The sequence below is a fragment of the Aspergillus foveolatus genome (genome assembly GCF_047715535.1).
Source record: "Aspergillus foveolatus strain CBS 279.81 unplaced genomic scaffold BDW70scaffold_6, whole genome shotgun sequence".
In the NCBI taxonomy this organism is placed as follows: Eukaryota; Fungi; Ascomycota; class Eurotiomycetes; order Eurotiales; family Aspergillaceae; genus Aspergillus; species Aspergillus foveolatus.
The window spans coordinates 440,186-459,797 of NW_027396070.1; the positions used below are offsets into that span (position 1 = coordinate 440,186).

Below are 19,612 nucleotides of genomic sequence, written 5' to 3' on the forward strand. Positions count from 1 at the left end.
TATCTGTTCACTGTCGTCGTCTTGAATGGGTTGGTCGTGTTCACCTTCAAGTTTACGGCAGCCTACAGTCCTTGCGTCTCTTGACTTGGAAACTGCTCCGCTTGCCAGGTGTTATTGGGGTTACATAAGCTCAGGCTCCTTCCTGCGACATTATCCGGTCAACGTCACGACACTGGGCGCCTGTTCCGTCCTTCACTATCTCGAATCATCCAAGATTGCTAGCTCATCAGAGCCTTTGCCAGTTGCTTCATCGCGGATGATTCGGCCGCTCATCTAACCTTCTAGCTACTTTGGAGTAGGTATCTCTCTGCCTTTTTGTTTTGTCTGCCTGACAACTACAGCCCAGGTCTTAGGCTGACTGCTCTACCCCTCCAGCTTCTTCCAACACTCCTCCCTTCGCTCACTCTTCTTTTCGTCGTGCCATTTTTTGAAGCATCCTATCGGCTCTCAACGTCAATAATAGTTCTTTCCACCATCCTCGAGTTGCTTTCCTCCAACAACCAACCGACATATTCATCTATCAGCCCGTTGTCAGCATGGCTGATAGAAAAGGTACGTAAGCCTTTTTTTCCTGATGAAGCAGCAGTTCAAAAGTTATCGAGTAGTCTACTGACCTGGTTCTCTCTATAGTCATCGTCGTTCTCCATTCTTTGGCCCTCGAAGATCCCATCCCTCATCGCTCTCTTACCTTCAGCGCTGCTTCAGATCGTGTAGAGATTGGCAGAGCATCCAAGCGTGAAAACAAAAACCTCGCACCATCTCTCCACAATGCCTTGTTCGACTCTCGCGTAATGTCTCGAACCCATGCCGTGCTCCATGTGTCATTTGAAAAGAAGGTGTGTCGAAAGTTTCCAATTCTCAATACTGGTCTTTCACTGACCAATGTAGATTGTTTACATTCGTGATCCTGGGTCTATGCATGGAACCTGGTTGAACAGGGAAAAAATCCCTTTTGACAAGGATATCCCTCTATCAGACGGTGATGAGTTGACCTTTGGTGTAGAGGTTGTCCGAGCGTGCGGTAGGTATTAGTTATTTCATATCCACAAAAGCTCACTGACACTTTCAGATACATTCCCACCTCTCAGAGTTCGTTGCGAGTGTCGGTGGTTAGAGACTCCGTACGTCCCTGATTCGCGGGTTTGCGGACACTCACTAACTGTCAGGATAGAAAGGAGACTGTACAAAGAGCCCAACACCAAGCTGCTACCAACACTTTCTCTGTCCCTGACGATGATTTTGATGATGTCGAGTATCTCGGTGACTCTCCGATAGGCGGCCAAGCTGCCATTGACCTTACTACAGACCAAACATCCGATTCAAACGCTTCAAGTGCCTGGTCGGACTGGGGGGACAGCCACTCTGTGGCTGAGGTTCCGTCCCCAATGACATCTCCCGCAAAGAATGTTGAGTCAAAGGCCGCTCAGCCTGTCGACACTTCAATGACGCTCAAGCAAGACATGCCGCAAAAGGTTAAGACCAGCATTGAGAAAGTTGTGAACTCTGAGCAGCCCCTAGCGACTCCAAGAACGACACCGCCCTCAATTGATCATGACTCGGAAGACCTCGGCGGCGACGACCAATATTATGATGAATATTTTGCTCACAGTTCGGAGGAAGACCCCAACGTTGAGCCCCAAGACTGGAGTGTTGGGGCCGAGGCGGAGGAGGACGAAGAAGAGGAGCAGGAGGAGCAGGAGCAGGAGCACAGGGAAGAGGTAGATGAAGAGGAAGAGGAAGAGGAAGAGGAAGAGGAAGAGGAAGAAGAAGAAGAAGAAGAAGAAGAGCAAGCGATGCAAGATGAGCACCACCACCAGCAGGACGAGGTTGTGGAAATGAGCGCCTTGCTTAATCCAGTGCCTGGATGTCTCCGGCTCGAAGACATCCATGTTTCAAACGATTCCACTTTAAACAACGCTGAGACAGCATCCAATCGGAAGCAAAACGCTTTTAATGAGGATCGGGATGCGACTCGGATGGTCAACCGCGCATCTAATAATCGTGGTCTACCTGATCCTCCCAGAATTGAACCCGCTGCTTCAAGCAATCTTTGGCCAGAGAACAAACTTCCCAGTTCAGTCTCTCAAGGCGAACGGCCTGGGAATTCAACCTATTTTCCAACTGGCCCTTTGCAGTCGTCATTTGCAAATGATGAAACACAGCGCCTGCGTTACCATTCTAATGGACAACTATCTGGGCACTTTTCCTCACGCGCTAAACCCACTCTGTTTCCACCCATTTTGCAAAATCAGCTACCTCCTGTCAGATACTCGCTAGATACCATGCCATTCCAGGGTACTTACCAGATGAGTGCGCCGTACAGCGACGGGCCTTTCGCGACCAGCCGACCAATGGCGAGCGCTGCAGAACCACAAGCAAACACTTCCAGCAGCAGCTCTAAGCCGGATATAATGCCTTTCATGGATTCACTCGCACCGATGATGCACGGAACATCTTGTGATGCAACGCAGGATCTAACCACAAACACCTCGTCGAAGAAGAGGAAGGCGGCAGATATTGACTTTGAAGCAGCAGAACATGATCATCAAGTATCTGGCATCTCTTCGGGGCCGGAACCCCAGCAATCGCTCGAGCTCAACAAGAATGATGACCTTCCAGATGCTGATCTCCCTGACGCGCAACCACAGACCATTGCAGCCCTTCTCAATACCGAGTCATATGCTCTTAATGGCTTTGAGTCACAGCTCACAACTGTGAGCGTCCCGGAGAACTCTAAGGAGGCTAAGGAGAGCGAGCGGCCGTCGAAAATGATCAAGACTTCGCACAGGGGTAGCATTAGAAGCCACGCTGCGACGGCAATTTTGGGGGCAGTTGTGGGTGCAGTAGGAACTATTGCGGCTTTGGCTTCGCTTCCCCCAGATTACTTTGCGTAACTGGATTTTGAACAAGTAGTGATGGCGTTACGGTGGCAAGTTCTGGGTCTACGGTTCTAGGGGTCAGGTCTTATTCAATATCGAAGTTTCCCACTCTTCTCTTCTCGCCAGTTCTTTTGCATGTTCCTAGCTTTTATTCTGTTGGTACTCGTTCATTCTCCGTACAAATGTTAGAAATTGGGCTCAATTGATTAGCCCCTTCGCGGGCGTAGTCTTGTCACTCGTATGCTTTCTTTTTTCTCCCTTATTCCCCATCTTGGCAGATACATGTGGTGTTCACGGCAGTAAAGACAGCTTACTGTATCAGCTGATCGGTAGCTTCCGTCCTGACTTTCCTTTTCCCTCGAGAGGGCCGTCGTGTCACCGAAGCGTTGTGCAACCTTGTGTTCCCCCAGTCCGCCTCTGTCTCGCCTCGTTCCTCTCAGGCGTCGAAGAATGCCTGCTACCTAGCCCAGGGCTGCGCTTCCCTGCTCCCCTGGCTATTATTGTCTGATCCAAGCGAACAGTAACAATGACTGATCTCATTCAGGTCCCAGCCCGGTGCGTGATTTATGACGGACACCTGCAGCTCGCTTACTCTTAGCGTTCATCTGGAACAGGAGTAATCATCAAACTCGCATCACTTTCTCTCTTCGTGATGAGCTGACAAATGGTTGGTTGATCACAGGATATTTCTGCCCTCGTATACACTATACAACTCTGCGGCTGGCCCTCGAGGAGCGGAACGACTCGATGCCGTCTCGTACATTGTTAACCCGATTCGGACCGCTAGAATCCGGACCCCGCGATCCCTTTGCGAATCCATGCGAGTACCTATCTCTTCTATGCATCGTATACGACTGATATGGCAGGATAGATGATAGATGACTCGCACAACAGAGACGCCGGTTCGGACACCGGTAATTGGTCTGACATCCATCCTTATTATTGACTTCTCGTGCAAATAGCGGCGAATACTGTTTAATTTCTCCGGACTCACGTGGAGCAATCACTTCGCGGCCTGGCGGTGGACTCTCATCGATTCTCTGCGAGTCGGATACTTGCATGCGCCTCTGAGTCGCATCGCGGATACGGGCCCACAGAGGTCGACAATCTGAAGCACCACGGGATCACATAGTCATGCATTATGTCCTTTCACATTAGCTGGTCCGTTCAGCTTCGTGGCTCACTGTCCGCCGCCGATGGCCGAATAATGCTGGTATAATTCAACGTTGAGAGAGAAAATGCTATGTTTCTTTGCTTTTTGTGGGCCCGCGAGTCACTCCACCCAGGCCTCGGGGTTTCCTCATCGAGTTGATGTATTGTCACTGCCATTGCAGTAGTGTCGATCCTTCGACTCGGCAAAGAGTTGCTTGTTGTCAGTGCTGTACGCAACTGTACATGTGGCGGATATCTCCAAGCCAATATGAAAGGGGATAAGAGCATTTGCCCTTGAGACGATGACCGTTGCCTGATGGATGTGTCCAAACTCAATCGGAGGTGTCACTGCGCTCTGGTCCCAGCACACGGCACGGTGAGCGCTCGAGGTGTCAGTGCATGCTGGAATTCCATAAACCTGAGGCACCTGAGGCACCTGACCATAGCTAACTCAGTTGAATTGCATATTGATAATTGAGGATGTTTTGTTATTTGGTGTCACTGGATCGCGTCCATTTTCGCTGCCGGTGCGCTGTCGAGTGCTCGTATCTGGCATTGGGGCTTAAGATCGTGCTCTTACATCCGCTGCGTCTACCCGTCGGTGGATTCAATGAACAGCCTAAAAGGTTAAAATAGGGACACTCTCATCTGGTAGTGATGCCGATTGCTTGCGAAGCGAGTCGTACAGCTCTCCGTGGCTGCCATGCTTCGGCCTTATCTTCCGTGATAGGCATACGTGCTGAGACTCTTTCCGTTTATCTTGATCAAGGATCCAGAATATAGTACCCACTCCTGCAGCTACCTGCTCGTTTAATTTAACCTGATGTACCCCATTTGTTGTGGCAACGCAGTAGTCGAGCAGTTGCTGTGCTTGACGTGCAGCGTGATTTACTTGGTTCTGTTGCCAACAGTTGGGCTAAGGATATTAGCCAGTCTCCGCCGCGGTTCTTCGGCAGCTCGATGACCAAGTTCAGACTCCCATGTTGCTGGCTCGCCTGACACACCTACCCGGCCAACACTGGGGGCCGATTATGTGGTCATGCCTGGAATCCTTGGTCGATGCCCTAACCGTCCGACGTTGTGCCATTTGCGCGGCTTACTATAGGCATTCTCGATCTGACCGGATCTCGTCGCTGTGGATTCGTTGGTCCAGCTGCCGGCCCATCTTGTTCGGCGGTGCCGAAATGGAATTGGACGGGCAGGCCTTGACTCGAACCTACCGGGATCAGGAACCCTGTGTCTGTATGTCTCACAGTCAGATATCATTGCACCGGCAGGGAGCGGCCTGGTTGGCTTGCAGTTGCAGCAGATCTCACCAGACTCGGTTCTCTTTCCTCTAGATGATCAGGTCGGCTTCGACCTGCCATGCGGCATTTATAATCATTCAGCCATCGACGGGGCTGCACTGATTGATAAATCTTAAATGAACCCCAACATAAAATCTCGCCATCTACCCATCGACTCTTCGAACCTTATACACCTCGTCAATCAATCGATATCTCAGCCATTGCCAACCATCCTCATCAACTCTCATTAGCCACAAGACTTCGTTCAACATGGTCAACCAAGCTTCCTCTCTTGACCTTGACCCAACCCATACCTCTTGCATTGGCGGGCGGACGGTCCTGACTTGCCGAAGCTGTGCCGGAAATGCCCCTAGGTTTGTCACCCTCTCCCCATTTAGTGATAACAGCATTAACAATCCCAGAACCACCATCTGCAGCAGCTGCAGCGGCCGTGGGTTTAATATCTTTGTCTGCGCACACTGCAACCCAACCACAATGGTCAACCGTCACATCTCCGCCGGTACCTCGGCGTCATCCACGCCGGCGTCTCTGAGCCGGAGCTCCTCCACCTCAGTCTCATCGTATAACGATCGCCTTGCACCGAACTCGCGGGGCGGTGCCTCCGGGAGCGGTCGCGTGGAAAATAATCCGCCGCGCAGCCACAAGTAGAGGAGTGGAAGGGTGCAGGTGGTGCTGGTACCCGACGGGACTGGTACCGGCCCCGGCACCGGGATTGGAACTTCATTTCTCTGACTATATTTTTGCCATCTTTCCCGTTGCATTATTTGATCTGAACCTGCTGGATCACAAGTTAGGGCTGGTAGTGAAGGCGTTTCCTATATAGATCACGACGTACATAGTCAATCTCATTGTTCTGCCAATCGCAATATCTGAACTACATGTGGCAGACGTTCGCTTACGGCTGCCTTCCTTGTATACTCATGTAGCATTAGTAAGTGCTGGATGGAGGACCGTCGTACAGCAGCAACTCTACAGACCGCTCTTTTCACGAGCGTGCCTTCATACCATACTTACAGTAAGGTCTTGCCTGTGATCACTACTGCAAGGTCTGACTGATGAGGCTAGAAATATCGACATGGATCTACTCCACCTATGGCCCCTGCTACCATTCTGTCCCCGGCCACTTTGGACTTTATCTACGCTAACCGGAAATTCCGACATCATGCCATGGATGGATTACCCGAGATGGAGATGGAGCCGAATTGCTGGACCCAGACTCTCAAATGCCCCACTGATCCTAATGATATCTTTTAAATATGCCATCCTCGCGCTCTCGCAATGGCAGCTTCGAGTCTCAACTTTACCTCAAGCCTCACACGTATCTCTCTCCCATACTGTCTTACCCTAAACCCCAAGCCCACCTAAACCTCTTCTGCTCCGGCGACCTCGACAACAGTCAACATGTCTTCACCTCTTTGGACCCCTACACCACCCCCCAGCCGAACGCCCTACGCAATTCCCCAGCTAGAAGGTGAACGTCTCACGATTCCCGGCAGCAAGGGCACATTTCGGATCCTTGCGTCCTCAAAGCAGACCAATGGCTTGATGGCCGTATTCCAAAGCGGCGCGACTCTCTCCGACGCACCAGGGTTTCATTACCACAACCACGCGCACGATGTGTTCCTCGTTACAAAGGGCTACCTTAAACTGTGGAATGGGGACAAGTGTCGGATTATGGGCCCCGGGGATTTTGCCTACGTGCCGTCGGTATCTACCACTGACCCTGTACTGTTCGCGGTGGCTCGTGTTAACGTGATCAGGGCGTTGTCCACAACCCCGAACTCCTGGGTCCACACACCGAGACCTTTGGTGTCGTGACCCCAGGCGACTGGATCGATTTTTTCCGGTACATCTCCGAGCCGTATACAGGCATACTTGTCCCCGAAGCCGATGATCGCGATCTGAAGGCCCTCCTGATCCCTAAAGTTATGGCAGCAAAAGGGCAATTCGATGTTGTTTTCCAGCCGAACTATGTTCCTCCACAAGTAGGCGACTGGGATTCAGACGATGAGAAGCTGCCGGAGGGCGAATCGCCGGCGCCGTACTACCTAAGGGCAAACACAGGGCCGCGCTGGATGCTCGGAAGTGTGATGAGCAGGCCTTTTATCATGACGAAGCAGTGCGGCGGGGTATGCGCAATCTCGAGCATTGAGTCCTCGAATGTTTATGGCGCAACCTCTTCGGTACTGTCGAGGTTTATGACGTTTGAGAAAGTCGACCATTGTTTGGCTGTTATGGAGGGGACCTTGGTAGTAAGATTGAAGGGCCAAGAACAGCGAGAGGAAGTGTTCCGCGAGGGCGAGACAGTGGTTATCCCCGCGGGACAGGCGTTCGCGCTGGAGTTCCGGAGCAAGTATGTACGGGTATGGTCGTTTACCGACGGGGACGGCATTGAATCATTGATTCAGAGAGCCGGTAAGACATTCAGCAGAGTGGTATTGCCGGAGACGGTGGAGGGGCTGGATGTGGATGAAAGGAGAGTGAACCAAGTAGCCGAAGAGCTGAGCTTGACACTCGAGTAGGAGGTACGTCCTTGTGTACATAAATAATTAAATGATGACACATGCATAACTGCGTATGTACACAGTAACGTCCTTATGCACAGAGTACGTAATGCGGGGATTAACGTGGAGATCCTTTGGCTTTGAGCACCTCCACTGTCTCTGTACGGGGTTCGGCATTTCCGAGTTTTTTTCCCCCAGACCGTCACCCCAGAAGTTCATCTGCAACTGTCCCTTCTCCAGACTAATCCAGGTGAAATCATCTGCATCGATGGATCATGCCACCCGCGGCCGATCCGCCTCGCTCGAAGCGGCCTCGCGCTGCGCAGGCGTGCGACAGATGCAGGTCCAAGAAGTACAAGTGCGATGAGCTCTATCCTTGCTCGCAGTGCAAGAGTACGTCGACCGTAGTTATCAGTATGAGATGGGACTGACGAGCGTAGAAAGCAACCTAAATTGTGTCTATCAAGGGAACTATCGCCAGCTGGAGAACAGCCGATCTGCTAGGTGCGTCACCACCTCAATAAGGTGTACTGCTGCTGACACTAAGTAGCTACGTCCTAGACTTAGAGAGAAGAGTAGAAGAGCTCGCTTCCAAACTTCAAGCTGCTGAAGCGAAACTCTCACACCGCGATCAGGAATCGACGACCTCAGCACCAGCCACCGATGCAACACCATGCTCAATGTCAAGACCAGCACCGCCGACGTCAAATCTGAACCCGCGACAACCGGAAGAGCCGGAACTTTACGCGAAAGATAATGACTCCGACGCAGCTGAAGCCAGCGACCCCGTCGACGACGAAATCACTGAACTAAATCACCACACCAATGGCATCGAATTTCACGGGAGCACATCTTCCGTCGCATTCCTTGGTCATCTCCAGAAAGCACGAGACCCTCAGCCGGAACCCTCGAGCTCAGCGCAATGGTCTATTCGCGCGCGAGCCCCAGATTACTCGATTGTATCAACGCTCCACAACGCCAGTTTCTCGCCGACGGCTACGACCGCTGCGTCAGCGTCACAATCATTAGCTGCTGTGCACGAACACAACTACTACTTTGAACAAGCGCATGTTTTTATGAGCGGGTACTTTGAGAACGTCCATTTCATCCACCCGTTCATCGACAAGGAAGATTTTTACGTCCGCGCGCACGATCTCTGGATGAGGCGGACTCCTACCCCTGATCCGAGCTTTATTGCGCTTTACCTAAGTGTACTGTCGTTTGGCGCGTTGTTGCGGGTTTGGGATGAAGCGCAACTGGGTGGCTTGACTAGATTCGAGTGGAGTCGGAAGCTGTTTGGCGAGGCGCAGCTCTATCTGAATCATCTGCATTTTCCGAACAATCTTGATGCGGTGCAATGTTTGTATCTTATGGTTCGCCTCCTGTTTTTGTTCACGTGTGGGGATGCTAAGCTGACTTATACAGGCCAAAATATGCCAAAACGAACTGAATCCCAACTGTACGCCTCTCCTTTTGCATGCATATGACAAGCTAATTGTTACAGTGGCATATATGTATCTCGGCCTTGCCGTCCGCACCTGTCTCGCAGCAGGCTTCAATCGTAACACTCGACACACCAGCGACCCGCGTGCCGAATGGATCTCCCGAACTTGGTGGGGTCTCTACTCCCTCGAGATGTATCTGTCCCTCCACATCTAGCTGCAGTATCAATATCTTCCCTTCTAACATAAAGCAGAGAAATGTCCTTCTCGCTCGGCCGCCCCGACACCCTCGGCCTAGACGATTATCATAACCGCCCCCTCCCACCACGAGACAACACACAGTATGCCATCATCCCGTGGATGGTGGACTTTGCGCGCATAACGCGCAAGGTCTCCGTGCAGATTTATCATCGACGACTAACGTTAGAGGAGAAATTGGCCACTGCGTTGGCGATTGAGAATGAGCTGGACTGCTGGATTCGAAATTTGCCGGAGTGGATTCGGCCAGGATTTGTCAAGCCTGACTCTAGAGCTGGGAGTGGGACTGGAATAATGGCATTTGATAGAGGAGAAGGTGGGGAGGGAGTCGCAGGAGCAAGTGAGGACGGGACGAAGACTGGGATAGCAATTGGTGGTGCAGGGAGGAATGATCTAAAAGATCCAAAGTGGGCGCGGAGGCAGAGGCTTGTCCTAGGGATCCGTACGCCCATCCGGATGACTCCTAAACACACGAGTGAGATTATACTAACAGTGATGGTGTAGGCTATTACAACGTCAAAACTCTCCTTTTCCGTCCGTTCCTTCGCCACGCCACCTCCAAATCCACATCCAGGCCTCGATCCAGATCTAGATCGAAGACAGCGAACGGGAGCAAGACTCGTTCTGAAATTGCAACAACTCCAGCAGCCACCGCCACAAACATGAACAAGGACGCAGACACACCAGACGGGGACAATACTGAAACCCTTTTATCTACCACTATCTCCAAATGCCTCGATGCGGCGCAGAGCACTATCTCCGTTATCCATGATATTTATCGTGTGCATACATTTTTCCGGTGCTGGTGCGTTTCCCCTTTTCTCCCACCATTACCGTCTTACCTTCCAAGTCGGCTCAATGGAATATAAACGGCCTCCAAGTACTAATGAGATACCAAAAGGTGGTACAACACAACCTACGTGACCTTCGCAACATCCACCCTCCTTCTACCACTCTCGCACTCCGTCTCGCACCTGCACTCAGCATCAACCTCACCCCCAAACCAAATATTGAGAGACATTGATACTAAATCCCTAACGCGCTCCGTCGAAAAAGCTATAGAGATCCTCGAAGCCACAGACGAGAGCGTTGTGACGCGAAAATGCGCCGAGATTATACGGTACTATTTGAGGGAGTTTCAGGTTCGGAATGGAGGTGGGAATTGGGGTGGGAATGGGAACGAGACTCAGCGTCAACATCAACATCAGAATCAGAATCAGCTTCCGCTTCGGCGTCATAACCAACACCATGGATCACGGGGAAGGGATGCGAATGGGGTGTTACAGGCGGCGGACGCGCAGACGGCGTGGTTTGCCAGCGGTAACGGTGGTGCTGATCAAGTCGAAGCCCATGTCCATACTCACATTCTTGGATACGGCAATGGCTTCGGATATGCCGGTGGTGCTGCTGGTGGGGAATTTGATGGCCCGGTATGTCCCCATACAAATACAAAACTACCCAAGTCGCAACTGACGAAGTGCAGGAATGGGCATACGGCTTTGGCTTCCCTGACTGTTCGTTCGAGGGAATGGCTCGGTTCTTTGACGATTTGGGCCCGCTACCGATTCTAGAAGAGTGATCGGCCGGCCTATATGCTTATCTATCTATCTCTATAAATACATTTGTTATGGAGGAGAACCGCTGGTTTATCCTTTGCTTTGATTCATGTATGTATTCATTTCAATATAATTCACGAATCCCCAAATATACGTCCGGCGCCGACGCAGACCAAATCAGTCAGAGTGACTAATCAGTCAAGCAGTCATAAATTTCCGTCCCTCCAGCACCGGATCCGAGGTATCAGATTTGCAAGCGACTAAAACACAAACTTTCCCACCCCGAACAGCAAGATCGGCAAATAAAGCGGCAGATACGAAGACAGCCCAGCCCAGGACCACAGTTTCTGCCCGTGGACCTTGACACCTTTTTCATATCCACTATCCCCAAAGATATCCGGATTGGCCTTGACAGCGTTCTCCACTTCCCTAACGGCATCATACCCGTAAAGCCAAGGCTGAACTTTGGGACAGGTCCAGCGACTTGGGAACGCCGTATCGGGATCAATCTCCTCTTTCCCTAACTGCGATTTGAAGATAGCATCGCGCTTCTCCTGCTGCTCGCCATCGGGGAGGTGGAAGTCGTGGCGCTGCTTGAATGTCTCGCGGACTATGGCCTCACCTCTGTTCTTGCGCAGTGACTCGTAGAGTTTCAGTATTTGTGGGAGTTGTGATTTGTGCCGTAGATGGCCGAGGAGACCACCGAGAACGGCGCCGTCTTCGAGGGAAGAGTTGGCGCCTTGCGCGAGGTACGGGAGCATTGGGTGGCAGGCGTCGCCGCTGTGGCTTGGTTAGAACGAATCATTTACGGGAAGAAGGGAAAACGTACACGAAGACGAGAGTAGAGGACGGGTTAATCCAGGTTTCCATTTCGGCATCTGCGGTTGTTAGCCTGGGTTCTCATTAGAATGAATGGGAGAATGCGGGAGGGCTGTACGGTGCATGAGTTTCCATTTGTCCACTTTGTCGACGTAGGAGAGAAATTGCGTTAGACTGTCCTCGTTAGTTCTGTATGTCTTGTACATGGTAAAGAGGGACATACACAGGATCCCACCCTTTAAACAGTCCCCTCATCTCTTCTACAGAGCCTGCCTCCCTCGACACCCCAGGGGGCAGGTTATCTGGTACTAGCAGCACAATATTAATCATGTCTCCCCCACGCATAGAATACGAGACAACATGCGCGCCCGGCCCAATCCAGAAATGGACCTGCGGGTTTTGTACAAACGCGCGCAATTTGGGATCCGAAATCTGGTCAATGTGCAGCACAATCCGGTACGCCAAGTCGCCCGTCGGCAGGGGCTCGTCTTTGCGGTTGAGGAGACACTCGCGGCAGCGCGACCACAGCCCATCTGCCGCGACAACAAGGTCGGCTGTGTAGGTTTTTCCTGATTCCGTGAGGACTGTCGCAGTCGAGGTCTCGGCATCTCGCGCATCTAATATGCTCTTCACCCTCTCTGCAAGGACGACAACGATACCGAGCTCCTTCGCCCGCGCGTACAGCGCCTGCTGAAGATCCACCCGGTGCACGTCTACGAACGGTGCGCCGTAGCGCTGCCGGATATGCTTGTCAAAAAAAGCATCATGCGCTAGGACATCGCCCGTGTACCGATGCACGGTGAGGGTCTTTGGCTCGGGGGCCTCGCGCCAGAGGGATTGCCGGAGACCCCAGTGATTGAAGAGCCGGGAGGCATTGGGGGTGACTTGCAGGCCAGCGCCGACTTCTGCAAGCTCGACAGCCTGCTCGAGAACGGTGACGGTGTGACCGGACTGGGCGCAAGAGATGGCTGTTGCGAGGCCTGAGAGGCCGGCGCCGACGACGAGAATGTTAAGCGATGTCATCTCTGGCTGTGGTTGTAGTTGTAGCCAGTGCTGATGGTGAGTCCGCTGGGTCTGAGTAGGAGCGAAGGTATGTTATAGCTGGTGAAGTCGGTCAGCTCGGGATATCCGGGTCGGCTTGTCCAGATGCATGCGATATCCGGGGTAGCCAGGCTGGACATGACAGTAGGCACCTATTGGTGGCGAACGGCCGGGGTAGCCGGGGGTATATCCACTGTCAATGACCCCTGATCCGACAGTGAGCTTACCCAGCTCGCAGGTGACAGACGTCTGGTGGATTCTTAGTGCCTCCAGAGAGTAGGAGGCTCTCCGAGCCGAGGCACCTTCTCGGCCGACTGGCTAGCCTTAAGCGGCCGTTAAATTGTACAGGGCTAAATCGTGCAGAATATGCTTGAGAGTCGAAAGCAGACCAATGCAGTGCCCAGTGAAACGCTGACGGGAACGATCGTCAACTTGTAGTTAGGCAGGCACGGCTGGGCTCGAGATCGGGTTGGTTGTAGCGCTGTCTCCCTTCGGCAGTGGGATAGACAGGGAGAAGGAAGAGAAGAACATAAAAGAAAAGAAATATATATATATATAGGTAGATAGATAGATAGGTAGGTGGATGGATGAATATAGATATAGATATAAAAGGAAGACGGTCCAAAAAGGACTAAGTGCGAAGGGTACGAGCAGGAGCGGCCCAGAGTCGCTCCTTCCTTGTCCATGACAGCCTCTTGTCCACGAAACAGGAAAGAACGGCCATACCACGGTATATACCTAGAAGCGTCGTTGTGGCCACCTTACTACGGGCCTGCTATTTCTAGGACGGCAACGGCTGGACTCCATTGTACCCAAAGAGGAATTGGTACGATCTGGCCTAGAGATGGACGAGTGGGTCATCTGTGATTTAGCCCTAACCTGCCTGCGAAGTTGGTAGAGGCCTTTGCCCCAGTCACGCTACAGTATTTTCACCGTTCCACTTTCGATGCAAGTTGTAATTGTGAAACGTGAATCCTTAAATGGTCTTTAAGGGGACTGAAGTCTCGGACGGCCAGATGGGTAAATATATACTGTCGGGACTGTCCGACAAGTGGGTGTGGGCCGCTGAATATAGTTCGATGATAGATCGAACGTGTGGGGAGATGGGATTCTAGCCGTACTATGTAGTTTACAGCTAGAGCGTCTAGAGCATATCTACGTAGTGAGTAGTTCTTTAACGGTGAAGAATCAACAATGCGAATTTGAGCGTAGTCTGCAAAGATAAGAGAAACGGAATATCCAGCCGCAGACGTATCAGAATGCAGAGAAATCCAAGAGATGCCGACTCAATTTTCCAACCCACCGTACCCCGAACTCCCATACTTCCTATCAGTAGTATTAGATTTAATATAGTTACCATATTCGTGGTAATGTATTATGCGTGGCAACCGAATCCAGCCGAATGATACATCCCGTATATGTCGTTGTCAATTATTGTGGTTCGCGTTGTTAGTAGTTAGTACCAGCCCTCGTAAGTAAGGCTTATCACGCGGCAGCTTAACCGTTGGCAGTTTAGACCTGCGCCATAGAAGGACGGGCACCGCGGGCAGGGCCAACGCGAGGACGCAGGTTCGCGCCAGCACGGCGCGTCTGCAGGATCGAGATAACCCATGACGCGGCGTATCCAGCCCACGCAAACCAGAGAAAGGCAGTCGACGCCTGGGCCTCACGGCAGCGCTTCTCGGGGTTGTGCGAGCCGTTTGTGATTTCGTTGTTGAGAATGTATTCCTAGCAATGATTAGCGCAAGACTGTGCCTATTATGGAGGATATGGGTGCGTACCTGGTTGCTGCAGCTGTGGCATTCGAGTCTTGCCGCAAGGGCAATTGCGGATGTAAGGAAGAAGATCATGTTGAGAGTGTCGAGAGTGACCAGAATGATGGGGTGGATGGCCCAGTCTATGTTCCAGGACGCCGGGAAGAGGTAGAAGAGCGTGAACATGGAGAAGGCCGCAACGAACATGGTGTAGTTGATCGTCGCGGGGTTCCCCGCGAACGACTGGGCGATCATGTTACCGATGAGGGCCATGACGAGCAGTGTCCAGATGAACTGGGTTGTCAGTATGTATACTAGCTAGGCACGATTTTTTGAGACCGCGTCTTACCTGCCAGACCCGAAGGCCGAGCTGGATTCCTCTGAAGCCCATTTTGACGCGAGTGTCTTTTGTTTGACTAGCAAATATGGATAAGAGATAATCGTGATGAGGAGGTGGTCGAGACGATGAGAGAGGAGGCAGGGTGTAATGATTTAAGGGCGGAAAAGTCGGGATGGGAGCAAGGGTGCTACGTCATGGAGCGTGCGCTGGTCCAGAATCGTGAAATCACCAGTCGAACGAATGAACATCGATCAGCCCTGCTCAGATCGTTGGCCGGTCATGATCTTGAGCTCTAATGCTGTGCTCTTCTAACAGCGATATTTCTCTTCCACCTATAAGACTAGACGGTCGAATCAGCTACCTTGTATAGTATACTACCTATAATATGCTCTTTACATTCTTACGAGGCATCCTACCGATGACTGCAGGGTGGAATGTATATCCGCCATGAACGCAACATTCCGTCAGACGATCCGGTCTGTTCTGGGCTCGGTTGCTGGCTCCCTCCAGTGGGACGACCCTTGATCCGAGCGAGCTTGAGATTAAGCTTATGGTGGCTGAACTAGTCTACTTACCCGTGACGAGAGATCCTGGTCCCATGCTTGGGGCAGGTATATCAGGTCCTTAAGAGACATTTCTAAACCTAGCGGTATCTTTGTTGGTCCTCACGTTGGGAGTCGAGGATTTTTGCTCTTTTTGAGTCGTGTTCCTGCATACTTCAGTTGATTCAGATCGATGGGTCGACCCCAAACCCTGTCTATGGAGCACCCCGCCAGAAATCGTGAATCTCAGCCAGGCCAACGTTGATTGTGAATGGATTGACCGCCGTATTCCTCAGTGTGACGTTGGGAACTGTACTCTCCCCGATATGCAACATTGTGACCGTTTCATGATTGCCCAACGACGCAACTTCCATTTCTCTTACCATCCTCGAACTCGACAAAAGTCTCCGTAATCCGGTCGTCAAGATTCTGAACGGCCATACGGCACGATGCAGGGGCTTGTCTGCGGGCCTTCCCAGCTCAGACTTGTCCAACGCCCAGCTCCACCTTCCTCAGTCGCCCACTCATGGGGTGACGCTGCTGGAGACGGCCGGTGTTTCCGTCAATCGCTTTGTAGAGCGCTTGGTTAAAACCGGCGCTTAAAGGTGATGCCGTCACTCTTGCTTTCAGTGTAATATCATCCGCATACCGCGACGGAGAAGCCGGCACAATTGCCGACTGCCACTTGTCTACTCGTTTCTTACCACGAGCTCGATGGCCACAGTCTCGGGCTATCAGGCGTGAAGAGTGAAGGGCAACTCGTCTCAGCATCAATCAGTTGACTGCGGCCCGCTGAGTTGCTTGCATCCGTGGATTGGAATCCACCATTTGGCTCTGAGCTAGCCGACCCATCTAGGGCAACGACAACGCTTATCCCAGCCCCTCCGCGGGCTCCGCGATTTGCCATCCACGCTTCTAGATCGCGAAGTGTCCAGCATGAAGATCCGGCCAACCCCATAGCTGTCTTACTGACTACCTCATGGCTCATATTTCCAGCAAGGGCAGGGCTGCTGCCAGGAAGCCCCAGTTCCCCAGTCACAAGATTACAGTCCCGTCTCCATCCTGATCCCTTGGCCCAGAGTGTTGAGGCGTTCAAATGGAAATCGGCAACGGATGAACAAACACCGTTTACCAGCTCAACTCTCGTATACGAACCGATTTAGTTGGCAGCCTAGATAGTCGGTGTAGTCTCCTCCCGAAGTTTCTGCAGACTCGCACTCCCTATGTTATAAAGACCCGTTCCGAAGAGTTCCTTTAAGCGTAGAAACACAGGTGAGCTGTCTGGGCTCTGCATCCTGACTAGTCCGAGCAGTGGTGCCGACTGCCCGGGAGACCCCGCGTCTTATTCTGTCCATATATTTGAAGACCGCTCATAACAAATGCGAGCTTACCTCGCGACCGTGCAGCTTACTCCTCGCTCATAATCGCCGGCAGTGAGTGATACCGAGCGGGCTTTCTGACCTGACCGGTTCGATTATAGTGGAGTATGTCGGGCTAGTTTAGTGGGTTGGGAGACAAACAGTAGGTCATCCTGTCGTCTCGGTAGGCGACGGTGTTGAGTACTCAGCCAAGAAGAGGCGAGATAAGGTGAGTAGAGTAATAAGTGCGTACGGCCTCATCGACAAGGTATATTAAAGCGAGCACTTTATACGCTCTCTGAGTTCCGGGTTGAAGGCTCAGGTTCCTCCAAGTTGTTCAACCACATTTCTAGAGATGTGACTGCGGATGGCCTGGGCAAAGGCAAAAAATTCGCAGCCTTCTGATGCTCAGTTGTTCTGCTTTTAACGAGAATGGATAGCATGAAAAAAAAAGCTTGAGCCTAGGCAGAGTTTGCAGTATTTCATCCTGTCCTAGGATGTTCGTCAGGTTCAGCGGCCTGTTTGCCCAAGGCTTTTTGGGGATGAACCTTGTAAAATATAAGCATTGTCCTCGTATGTAAACGTGGACCTTGATCATCAAACGGTGAACTCAGCTTTAGAGCCAATGAAGAGCTCTTGCCAGATCTGACATGTGTTTGCCAAACTTCAAAAGGCAGTTGCTCGTCTGTTTTCGCACTGGTTGATTGTATATTGTGGGGAGCTCCGGGTAGGTCCCAGAGTTGAGATGTTAGCTTAGTTTATATTTGCGTCGCGCCAGTAGAAGAACGAATATCAAAGACTATTGAATGTACAATTGTACAACAAGTAGCATATACATTCTGAACATTGAGTGTTGCTCTTGTCTTGAAAAGGGCTGAGGGCGTTCCTCTCAGGGATAGTTGGAAGTAACTAGTAGCGGGGCTGAATAAAACCACGGAGGTGAGTCGCCCCTAAAACATTTGCCCTCCACTCCACCACATCCACCACCTTTTTTCGAAGCCCCTCCACGACTTTTCCCACAATCTGCAAAATGGCAATTCAGTAAGACTTGAATGCTACAAGCCCATCGACATGTGCTGATCCCACCCAGCTACCTGATCCTGCTCTCCCGCCAGGGCAAAGTGGTTCGTCGTCACCCACCCGACTTTGCGATCTGTCCGGAAGTCTGAAGAAGCTCGTTCGACATTGCTAACTCGAATTTTCCCCTAACCAGCGCCTCGCAAAGTGGTTCACCACCCTCTCGCCCAAGGAGAAGGCCAAGATTATCAAGGATGTGACTCAACTCGTGCTGTCCCGCCGGACGCGGATGTGCAATTTCCTCGAGTACAAAGGTAGGCTAGGGTCATCATCGGAGTCGGGGCCTACAACTCCCCGCGCCGGCCACGATGACTCAAGACTCAACTCTAACTTCCCTGCCTCCTGCAGACACCAAAGTCGTCTACCGCCGATATGCCTCTCTCTTCTTCATCGCCGGATGCGCCTCGACCGATAACGAGCTGATCACCCTTGAGATCGTGCACCGATACGTCGAGCAGATGGACAAGTACTACGGCAACGTATGCGAGCTAGACATCATTTTCAATTTCCAGAAGGCGTACTTCATCCTGGATGAACTGTTGCTGGCGGGTGAGATGCAGGAGAGCAGCAAGAAGAACGTGCTGAGGTGTATTAGCCAGCAGGACAGTCTGGAGGATATGGAGGTGAGTCCAAAATGCAGTTGTTATTTCACCCATGCACTTCCAAGCGAGGGTTATCGAGATGGCGATGTGTATGTCGTTGCGTGTCGGCCTCTTCATCATCTTCAGTCGTCACCATCTTTACATTTCTCGGATAGTTCACTCGTACCCCCAGACCCGTGGCAGCATTGTCTGTATCGGATTTTCGATTTCAGACCTTCCCCATTTAATCACACAACGCACGATTGATCATCCTGCTATGAAACCACGTGTTGCTGCGCATGGCGCTAACGTCTCTTCACCTCAGGTTGAGGAAGATGTGGTTACGAAAATCATGTAGGAGCGTCATCAGTGATACGCTTCTGTTCTATAATTGGTTTGCTTCGTGGGCTTGCAAGGACTTTTTATTGGCGTTCGGACGTATATAGGCGTTGATCTTCACTACTACCACCCAGTGGCTAATAATACTACATTGACTCCAATCAGGAATCCAAGCAAGTCATGGACAACCTCTCGCAGCATGGCCTCCTGTGACACCGAAATTTGGCTATCGCCGTCTGCAGTTCTCTGGTTACCGTTCGGACCCGTGAAGTGGGTGAGTGATATCACTGGTTGATCGCTCCTTCCACGTGACTAGCCCCCTCGATCGCAACGCGCAACGACTCAACCTCACCAGCGATCGCATTAACATCATCATACCATTACCCCCCTCTTCACATCTCTTTCACCTCCTCCATCCTCCCAGTGCCCTAATTGCGACGGCTGCGGTTATTGCTTAACAACTGCCCCATTTCCTTCTTAACTATCGACTATCACACTAGCCGTTGGCCTTTGCTGATCTTATCTGCGACCGTGGCTCAGCTAAGACAACACGGATCACTTACTCTCAGTCGTGAAACACCTTGTTACTTCATTATTTGGAGATTTCTCTTGAGGAGTCGTGCAAGCCCTTAGTCTTGCGATACATATATTATTTCCGTCCTA

The 19,612-nt window shown here is 51.6% G+C and overlaps 8 protein-coding genes across 8 annotated transcripts; 5 read left to right on the plus strand and 3 right to left on the minus strand.

Moving 5' to 3' along the window:
* Window positions 1–536: 536 nt before the first annotated feature.
* On the plus strand, window positions 537–2,894 carry BDW70DRAFT_156807 (FHA domain protein; the record flags this gene model as incomplete). Its single annotated transcript, XM_073740246.1, has 5 exons — window positions 537–552; window positions 631–836; window positions 889–1,021; window positions 1,070–1,121; window positions 1,172–2,894. 5 exons carry the CDS (start codon window positions 537–539, stop codon window positions 2,892–2,894), a joined length of 2,130 nt encoding a protein of 709 aa, XP_073599461.1.
* A 2,585-nt stretch (window positions 2,895–5,479) lies between these two features.
* On the plus strand, window positions 5,480–6,193 carry BDW70DRAFT_102587 (uncharacterized protein). The gene is made up of 2 exons (XM_073734321.1): window positions 5,480–5,691; window positions 5,740–6,193. Exons 1-2 carry the CDS (start codon window positions 5,588–5,590, stop codon window positions 5,984–5,986), a joined length of 351 nt encoding a protein of 116 aa, XP_073599462.1. The 5' UTR covers window positions 5,480–5,587; the 3' UTR covers window positions 5,987–6,193.
* A 404-nt stretch (window positions 6,194–6,597) lies between these two features.
* BDW70DRAFT_102665 (quercetin 2,3-dioxygenase) lies at window positions 6,598–7,912 on the plus strand. Its single transcript, XM_073734322.1, has 2 exons — window positions 6,598–7,045; window positions 7,099–7,912. Exons 1-2 carry the CDS (start codon window positions 6,740–6,742, stop codon window positions 7,858–7,860), a joined length of 1,068 nt encoding a protein of 355 aa, XP_073599463.1. The 5' UTR covers window positions 6,598–6,739; the 3' UTR covers window positions 7,861–7,912.
* A 108-nt stretch (window positions 7,913–8,020) lies between these two features.
* On the plus strand, window positions 8,021–11,192 carry BDW70DRAFT_170772 (Zn(II)2Cys6 transcription factor). The gene is made up of 9 exons (XM_073743021.1): window positions 8,021–8,235; window positions 8,283–8,346; window positions 8,393–9,215; window positions 9,268–9,301; window positions 9,347–9,479; window positions 9,539–9,984; window positions 10,047–10,347; window positions 10,444–10,972; window positions 11,026–11,192. The coding sequence occupies exons 1-9, from the start codon at window positions 8,118–8,120 to the stop codon at window positions 11,119–11,121; spliced, it is 2,544 nt and encodes an 847-aa protein (XP_073599464.1). The 5' UTR covers window positions 8,021–8,117; the 3' UTR covers window positions 11,122–11,192.
* Window positions 11,193–11,358: 166 nt separating this feature from the next.
* BDW70DRAFT_156810 (putative monooxygenase) lies at window positions 11,359–12,940 on the minus strand (the record flags this gene model as incomplete). Its single annotated transcript, XM_073740247.1, has 4 exons — window positions 11,359–11,878; window positions 11,928–11,976; window positions 12,036–12,091; window positions 12,141–12,940. The coding sequence occupies 4 exons, from the start codon at window positions 12,938–12,940 to the stop codon at window positions 11,359–11,361; spliced, it is 1,425 nt and encodes a 474-aa protein (XP_073599465.1).
* Window positions 12,941–14,128: 1,188 nt separating this feature from the next.
* BDW70DRAFT_129502 (MARVEL domain-containing protein) lies at window positions 14,129–15,153 on the minus strand. Its single transcript, XM_073735629.1, has 3 exons — window positions 15,062–15,153; window positions 14,740–15,006; window positions 14,129–14,686 (listed from the first exon to the last, which is right to left on the minus strand). Exons 1-3 carry the CDS (start codon window positions 15,101–15,103, stop codon window positions 14,471–14,473), a joined length of 525 nt encoding a protein of 174 aa, XP_073599466.1. The 5' UTR covers window positions 15,104–15,153; the 3' UTR covers window positions 14,129–14,470.
* Window positions 15,154–15,582: 429 nt separating this feature from the next.
* BDW70DRAFT_129503 (uncharacterized protein) lies at window positions 15,583–17,428 on the minus strand. Its single transcript, XM_073735630.1, has one exon. It carries the CDS (start codon window positions 16,363–16,365, stop codon window positions 16,075–16,077), a length of 291 nt encoding a protein of 96 aa, XP_073599467.1. The 5' UTR covers window positions 16,366–17,428; the 3' UTR covers window positions 15,583–16,074.
* A 426-nt stretch (window positions 17,429–17,854) lies between these two features.
* On the plus strand, window positions 17,855–18,917 carry BDW70DRAFT_129505 (AP-1 complex subunit sigma). The gene is made up of 4 exons (XM_073735631.1): window positions 17,855–17,993; window positions 18,043–18,076; window positions 18,166–18,283; window positions 18,378–18,917. Exons 1-4 carry the CDS (start codon window positions 17,983–17,985, stop codon window positions 18,875–18,877), a joined length of 663 nt encoding a protein of 220 aa, XP_073599468.1. The 5' UTR covers window positions 17,855–17,982; the 3' UTR covers window positions 18,878–18,917.
* Window positions 18,918–19,612: the final 695 nt, after the last annotated feature.

Bases quoted from the DNA above. Each gene is read 5' to 3' on its own strand.
- BDW70DRAFT_129503 (XM_073735630.1), bottom strand. From the start codon at position 16,365: ATGCTGAGACGAGTTGCCCTTCACTCTTCACGCCTGATAGCCCGAGAC.
- BDW70DRAFT_129502 (XM_073735629.1), bottom strand. From the start codon at position 15,103: ATGGGCTTCAGAGGAATCCAGCTCGGCCTTCGGGTCTGGCAG. The intron at 15,007-15,061 runs GTAAGACGCGGT...CTGACAACCCAG, and splicing joins TCGGCCTTCGGGTCTGGCAG to TTCATCTGGACACTGCTCGT. The intron at 14,687-14,739 runs GTACGCACCCAT...AATCATTGCTAG, and splicing joins GCCACAGCTGCAGCAACCAG to GAATACATTCTCAACAACGA.
- BDW70DRAFT_170772 (XM_073743021.1), top strand. From the start codon at position 8,118: ATGCCACCCGCGGCCGATCCGCCTCGCTCGAAGCGGCCTCGCGCTGCG. The intron at 9,302-9,346 runs GTACGCCTCTCC...TAATTGTTACAG, and splicing joins AAACGAACTGAATCCCAACT to TGGCATATATGTATCTCGGC. The intron at 10,973-11,025 runs GTATGTCCCCAT...GACGAAGTGCAG, and splicing joins GTGGGGAATTTGATGGCCCG to GAATGGGCATACGGCTTTGG.
- BDW70DRAFT_129505 (XM_073735631.1), top strand. The intron at 18,077-18,165 runs GTTCGTCGTCAC...TCCCCTAACCAG, and splicing joins TCTCCCGCCAGGGCAAAGTG to CGCCTCGCAAAGTGGTTCAC. The intron at 18,284-18,377 runs GTAGGCTAGGGT...TGCCTCCTGCAG, and splicing joins CAATTTCCTCGAGTACAAAG to ACACCAAAGTCGTCTACCGC.
- BDW70DRAFT_102665 (XM_073734322.1), top strand. From the start codon at position 6,740: ATGTCTTCACCTCTTTGGACCCCTACACCACCCCCCAGCCGAACGCCC. The intron at 7,046-7,098 runs GTATCTACCACT...TAACGTGATCAG, and splicing joins ATTTTGCCTACGTGCCGTCG to GGCGTTGTCCACAACCCCGA.
- BDW70DRAFT_102587 (XM_073734321.1), top strand. From the start codon at position 5,588: ATGGTCAACCAAGCTTCCTCTCTTGACCTTGACCCAACCCATACCTCT. The intron at 5,692-5,739 runs GTTTGTCACCCT...TAACAATCCCAG, and splicing joins TGTGCCGGAAATGCCCCTAG to AACCACCATCTGCAGCAGCT.